Source organism: Trichoderma ghanense (genome assembly GCF_004382785.1).
Source record: "Trichoderma ghanense strain CCMA-1212 chromosome Unknown scaffold_0, whole genome shotgun sequence".
Lineage (NCBI taxonomy): Eukaryota > Fungi > Ascomycota > Sordariomycetes > Hypocreales > Hypocreaceae > Trichoderma > Trichoderma ghanense.
The window spans coordinates 46,979-53,666 of NW_027395663.1; the positions used below are offsets into that span (position 1 = coordinate 46,979).

The window sequence follows — 6,688 nt, forward strand, 5'->3', positions numbered from 1 at the left end:
TGTTGATGCAGAGGAAAATAAAATAGCATAATGTGCAGAAACCATTGCTTCGAGATATCCTCGATAGCTATTGTACAACCGCGAACCCCATTGACCGTGAAGACATTGCCCCCATAAAGCAAACCATCCGTAACGCATTAAGAGATCCCAAAGGCGAAACACAGTCACCCATCGTCTCGAATAAAGACACTAAAGTCACGCAAACAAAACCCAAGTTTTCAGATGTGAAATCAGAACCCAGTCGTCATGAACCCCTCTTATTTCGTGGATGAGGAGTACTTGGTGACGGCCTTGGTGCCCTCAGAGACGGCGTGCTTGGCCAGCTCACCCGGCAGGATCAGTCGGACGGATGTCTGGATCTCTCGGGAAGAGATTGTGGACTTCTTGTTGTAGGCGGCCAGCTTGGAAGCCTCGGTGGCAACGCGCTCGAAGATGTCTGGATTCAGAGTCAGAAAAGAGTGGATAAAGAAAGCGTGAGGCGCGATCAGAAAAGCTTACCGTTGACGAAAGAGTTGAGGATGGACATGGCACGGTTGGAGATACCAGTGTCGGGGTGGACCTGCTTGAGGACTGCATATCAAAGTCAGAATCAAGTGCACAAATAGAAGCCAAAATATGGCATGGGTAAAAAAAGGATTGGATAAGAAAGGATGGGAAATCTTGACGTGTTTTGACTAACCCTTGTAGATGTAGGAGCTGTAGGTCTCCTTGCGAGTCTTTGACCGCTTCTTCTTGTCGCCAGAAGCGGCGGTCTTCTTGCCAGCGTCCTTCTTCTCGGGCGCCTTGCTGGCGGTTGAGGGGGCCTTGGCGGCGGGCTTCTTGTCGGCAGCTTTGGGAGGCATTTTGGAAAATAACGTTGATTTGAAATTGATTTCAGAGATTGAAAGAGGAGTTTCTGATGATGCAAACTGGCAAAAGGGCGGGCTGGCAGCGGGTGATGATGGGAAAAGTGAATGGGTGCGGGAACGACGTTCTTGGGGACGAGCTGGGCTTTTGTAGCTGGCACGCGTTGGCGGCGGGTGGATTACTGATTTGGCCTGGAGCAGGAAGGGGTGGCGCGAGCGAGGCCAGGCGCGTGCACGCCCACGCGGGTACGGGCCTGGCGCTGCGAAAAGTGCGGTAAAACTAGGTACCTCTCTCTGGGCCACTAAGAATTGAGCGCCACAGAAAAAAAAAAAAAAAAAAAAAAGGCGAGAGGGAAAATGTGCTGAATTTACTGCTGCCGCTAGCGCTAGTATTCGCAATGTACCCGAAAAATGCTACTGCTTGTGCTGCAGCTATGCCCGCGCTAAGCATTTCTCGGCAAGGCGCAACATTTCTGGCGACTGGGGCCCAAGGTGAATTGAAGGCCTGCACCGAATGATGTGATGCGGCTTGCCTTGCCCGCTCCATAGCTTCTAGTCGCGTCGAGGTTATTGTTGTTTTTCTCCCGCCTTTTTTTCTTGGTCGGTACCAAAGCCATTTCTTTCTCTAGTATGGCCACGTGATTGGCTGACGCCGAGTCTTCTTTGTTGCATCATTTTCTCCCCACGAGCCCGCCTTCCAGCTGAGGACCAATGTACGTACCTTTTCTGCTGTGATCTCAGCGGCCTTCCAGCTGCGCGCTACTGGTGTTTTGACGGAGCGCGCCTGGATAGCCTCGCTTTCGACGCTTCAGCCTGCTTACCCTGTAATGTGATTGGAGTCGCTCGCTGCGCAATTGTAGAGCCAATCTTTGAGATGATACATGGTGCTTCGCTGACTTGCTTCTCCGATTCCTAGTGATATGCATGTGCTCTTGTGATGTGATGGTACCATTATCTTGGTGTGGTAAATGCTCTTACGCGCATATTCGCAGGTGTTGGTGTTGGACAAACGCAAGAGTACCAAAACAATTCCATAGCAATCGAGCCCGTCTCTACGCCCAAAACCACCATTGCAGCGAATTGCATGAACAAAGAGAGAACGGGGCACAGACCATCCGCTTGATCAAGATCAGAGTCACGATGAGAGTCCGCAGAATAATGTCCCATCTGTATAACGGGGCATATCCGCGCGTATACTGCAAAGCACATGAAGTGGCCGGGGGCACCCAAGATCCAATGGTGTCAAGATTGGCCAAGCCTGACCCGGATTATACTCCATCTAGGATCTTGTTATCGGCTCTGTCGATTTCAAAGCTACGATCTTCCTCGATATTGTCCAGATTCTAAGCGTGGAGTTGCTGCTGTCTTCTGTTTACACAACGGTACCAGCACGCGTCTTGCTAGAACTCTGACCGTGTAGAAGCCAACAGCGCCCATCTCCAGCCAGGAGTCCTGCTGTCTGTCATCAGATAGCAAATCACGACCAGCCATCAACAGGCTCGTCTCGTCTAACAAAGGAATTTGCGCAACAGTCCTGCATGCGCCGCTGAAGCTCATCCCAGCCGTGTCAATACATGTGCAGCGCCGAGATGGGGCGGAGATCGCGACGAGAGACTGCAGAGTGCCGCGATATCGAGCTTGTACCGCCAAGGTACCTGGAGCGAGCATTAGCCGCATCATTCTCGGGACCCTTATCGAGGTACTCCCTGCTTGTACATTTTGCGCACGCCCCCGCACCCAAATATCGCAATTGTTTTGCTGGGACACGTCCATTTTCCCCAACAGGACTAGCGCCGCAGCAGCTGCGAGAGGGAGGGTGATTGCTGATCTCGCGCGCCGAGCACCAAAAAGTACTTAACTTTGGAGCCCCCCGCCAAATCCAAACCTCTGCATTTACACTGTTTCTCTCAACTCTCCACGCTGCACGATTACCATTCTGACCTTTGCCGCATCTCGCGCCTCTCGCATCGACACTTTACGTTAATTTTTTTCCGTTAACCAAAAACTCCCAACTTCAAAATGACTGGCGGCGGCAAATCTGGCGGCAAGGCCTCTGGCTCCAAGAACGCTCAATCGTAAGTCGAAGCTTGACGCGGTCTACGCGTTCAAAATCCATCACAACAAACCAAAACAAAACGAAATCAATCCAAAGATGCAAGTCTGACTCCATTCCAGCCGTTCCTCCAAGGCCGGTCTCGCGTTCCCCGTTGGTCGTGTCCACCGTCTTCTCCGCAAGGGCAACTACGCTCAGCGTGTCGGTGCCGGTGCTCCCGTCTACCTGGCCGCTGTCCTCGAGTACCTCGCTGCCGAAATTCTCGAGCTGGCTGGCAACGCCGCTCGTGACAACAAGAAGACCCGTATCATCCCCCGTCACCTCCAGCTCGCCATCCGAAACGATGAGGAGTTGAACAAGCTGCTGGGACACGTCACCATCGCCCAGGGTGGTGTCCTGCCAAACATCCACCAGAGTAAGACATCCGAAATCCCAACTCGAATCCAATGGTTACTAACGCATTGCGTCCCAGACCTCCTGCCCAAGAAGACAACTGGCAAGGCCGGCAAGGGCTCCAGCCAAGAATTGTAATTTTAAAGTTGGTCTTTCTGCGCTTTCTTTCGAGGTCGTTTTGGTTGTCATAAAGGGGTCAAGGGATAAGGTTTACGGTTGCTTTTGTACGTCTGGGTTGTACATTAATCCCCCACGGCTATGATCATGAATCAGTTAGGGTTTTTTTCAAATGCACTTCAGTAAAAACATTTTACCACCTACCAGCACGTCCCCCCCCCCCCCCCCCCAAACGTTTTGAGTGACATAGCGATTCGTTGTCTGTTATCCACCAATGTCTTTGTTGCGCGAACCCTACCTGTTTCCAAGCCTTTGAACCTGGGTCTTCAATTTGACTGCAATTCTGTCTTACATCTTTCTCGAACTCATGGGACAACTTCTCCTATATATGAGCTCGTTGAAATGATGAAACCAAATCATGTATCATATCTTTTCAAATTCACCTCAATTGCCGTCTTTCCTTTCTGCTCGTTCTTGGTAGAAATGCAGCTTGATTACGTCTTATTGATGTTTCGCCCCCGCAACGCCAATACGCACGTTGGCTGCATTTAAGCTGTGTTCGTCCCCAGCTAATGCCCGTTTGGGTTATAGCAAGAGCTTTAGTACCCATTCAAGTTTAATGGGCGCCTCGTAGCGGGTACCTGTCATGCTATTGTTCCTGGACGTCCGAAGTGCCTCGCAATCGTTCTACTTGCACCACGAAGTCAGTCGATATCTGCCGCTTCTCTATCTGAGGCGGTGAATTGATGGCCGCCTCATCTCTCGCCTTAATCTTGCTTTGCTCATAGCACTTGGCTCGTGTCATCTTTTTCATCTGCCGTGCTTCTCACCTGTTAGCACCATGGCAGCAACGACTGTTACTTCTCGCCAACCGGCGGAGGGTGCTGGCGGAACCAAAGTCCTGCCTCTCATGTCCCGCGATGAAATTGAGGACTTGATTGCCAAAGGACGGCAGATCATCATTCACCGCGGATATGTCTTGAAGCTTGATGGATGGCTCCAATATCATCCCGGAGGTGACAAAGCCATCATGCACCTGGTGGGCAGAGATGCAACCGATTGGGTCGAAGTGTACGTGGAACCGCTCCTTTAAGACGACGTATACATCGAACAAATTGCTAATGGCCTATTGACCGCTTTCAGTATTCATTCGGCAGAGGCAAAAGAGAAAATGCCACGGTACCGCATTGGCCGGATTGAAGGTTCTTGGCTCAACTTCAGGCCACCTATCCAGGGCGGTGTATTTCGGACCATGGAAGAAATCGAGTCGGACCGCCGAAAAGGCATCAACGCCGTTTCAACTGGAGAAGACAACAGCTCCTCGAGCTCCCGAGCGCCCTCGCCCGTCTTCGACGTCGACACAAGCGCGTTGCGGGACCGGAAGACTGCATCTGGACATGGAGCAGCGAGGTCGGAGTCGGTCTCATCGGCATCGACGGCAGAAAAGGTGCCGCTGGATGGCATGTCCTATCTGGACATTGTCACTCGCGAGCACATTCAGCTTGATTTGGAAAAGTATCCCGCTGTCGACGAGGCGACGCAAGCCCACATCATTACCAAATACCGCGAGTTGCACCAGAAGATTATCGATGCTGGCCTCTACAAGACGAATTACGCGGCATACGGCTGGGAGTGCGTCCGCTACTTTTCCCTGTTCGCCTTGATGCTGATCACGCTCTCCCACGGCTACTACGTGATCAGCGCCTTGTCCCTTGGGTTCATGTGGCATCAGCTCGTCTTCTCTGCCCACGACGCCGGCCATATGGGCATTACTCACAATTATCACATCGATACGCTCATCGGCATCTTCATCGCCGATTTCGTGGGTGGCCTCTCTCTGGGCTGGTGGAAGCACAACCACAACGTCCACCACATCGTGACGAATGCTCCTGAGCACGATCCCGACATTGAGCACATGCCCCTCTTTGCTGTTTCCCACCGCCTGCTGGGATCCCTGCGCTCTACGTTCTACGACCGAGTCATGGAGTACGATGCTGTTGCAAAGGTCCTTTTGCGTATCCAACCGTGGACCTACTACCCTTTTCTGGCATTCGGTCGCTTCAACCTTTATGTCTTGTCGTGGGATTTCATCATCAACGGTCGAGGACCAAAGAAGGGCCAGGCCGCGTACCATCGTTGGCTTGAGCTGACGGGCCAGCTCTTCTTCTGGACCTGGTTCGGCTATGGAATCCTATACAAGTCGATACCTGATAACTGGTCGCGGTTTATCTATGTGCTGGTGAGCCACATTGCATCCTCTCCTCTGCATGTCCAGATTGTGCTGTCACACTTCGCCATGAGCACCACCGATCTGGGGCCGCAGGAGTCGTTCCCGCAGATGATGCTGAGGACGACAATGGACGTTGACTGCCCTCGCTGGCTGGACTTTGTCCACGGAGGCCTGCAGTTCCAGGCGATCCACCACCTGTTTCCGCGTCTGCCGCGCCACAACTTCCGCGATGCGCAGAAGCTGGTCATTGAGTTTTGCAAGGAAGTCGGCATTCCCTACGCATACTATGGTTTCTCAACGGCCAATGGGCAGGTCATTGGCAGGCTGGCAGAGGTTGCCAGACAAGCCGCCATTTTCTCAAAGTGCCAGGAAACAATCACCAAGTCAAAGGATTTCTCCATTTAGATGCTATAGATCGCCATAGAAGCGATGCACTACCTAGGTTAGAGGTGCATTGCACGTAAAGAGTGTTATGGGCCACTTGAGATTGGTATCCTAAGAGGTCACACTGTCAAGCAAATACTCGTACAAATTGTAGCTTGTTTGAGCTTTTTGAACACTTTCGACGAATCCACTACCTGTTTCCATCATTCCATGTTGCTATGAATATTTTAGATACCGCAGGTTTTCAGCTGATGGAGGTTATCTCGTGAGGTCTGCTTCCACAAGAGCGCCTAACCTGTAATTACGGATATTCAAGTGTACCTCCGCGATGCTGGACTATACCTTTTGGAAAAGCTTGGTGACAGGTAGTGCAACCCATGGAAGCGCAGTGCCTATACTTACACTCTAAGTTCTCTAGCCTGTACTTTCTGCGGACGGACTGGTACCTGCTAGTCAATCCAGTGCGTTTCGAATCTCTCAAACGCCGCGAGTAATTTTTCTCGATCCCCAACCCGACTCTCCAGCAAATCCACCCTCGCCATTCCCAAGTCCATAGAAAAGAAAAGAACAAAGCCCGGTGAAATGTCCGACAGCGACGACGAGCCCATGTAAGCAAACCATTTCCCCCCAAAATCTCCCCTCAGGCGCCCAGTCCAACACGAACGA

The 6,688-nt window shown here is 51.8% G+C and overlaps 4 protein-coding genes across 4 annotated transcripts in view; 3 read left to right on the top strand and 1 right to left on the bottom strand.

Moving 5' to 3' along the window:
- Positions 1-257: 257 nt before the first annotated feature.
- CCMA1212_000018 (Histone H2B) lies at positions 258-924 on the bottom strand (the record flags this gene model as incomplete). The annotated part of the gene is made up of 3 exons (XM_073697504.1): positions 680-924; positions 499-570; positions 258-436 (listed from the first exon to the last, which is right to left on the bottom strand). Exons 1-3 carry the CDS (start codon positions 840-842, stop codon positions 258-260), a joined length of 414 nt encoding a protein of 137 aa, XP_073562977.1. The 5' UTR covers positions 843-924.
- A 1,940-nt stretch (positions 925-2,864) lies between these two features.
- Positions 2,865-3,429, top strand: CCMA1212_000019 (Histone H2A; the record flags this gene model as incomplete). The annotated part of the gene is made up of 3 exons (XM_073697505.1): positions 2,865-2,920; positions 3,021-3,313; positions 3,371-3,429. The coding sequence occupies 3 exons, from the start codon at positions 2,865-2,867 to the stop codon at positions 3,427-3,429; spliced, it is 408 nt and encodes a 135-aa protein (XP_073562976.1).
- Positions 3,430-4,249: 820 nt separating this feature from the next.
- CCMA1212_000020 (uncharacterized protein) lies at positions 4,250-6,043 on the top strand (the record flags this gene model as incomplete). Its single annotated transcript, XM_073697506.1, has 2 exons — positions 4,250-4,479; positions 4,552-6,043. 2 exons carry the CDS (start codon positions 4,250-4,252, stop codon positions 6,041-6,043), a joined length of 1,722 nt encoding a protein of 573 aa, XP_073563685.1.
- Positions 6,044-6,604: 561 nt separating this feature from the next.
- CCMA1212_000021 (Protein-lysine N-methyltransferase EFM5) overlaps positions 6,605-6,688 on the top strand; it is a gene marked incomplete at both ends in the record, with an annotated part of 1,349 nt that continues 1,265 nt past the window's right edge. Inside the window, one exon of the mRNA XM_073697507.1 lies at positions 6,605-6,630. Coding sequence (XP_073563686.1) covers positions 6,605-6,630 — 26 coding nt within the window. The remainder of the gene's footprint in view (positions 6,631-6,688) is intronic.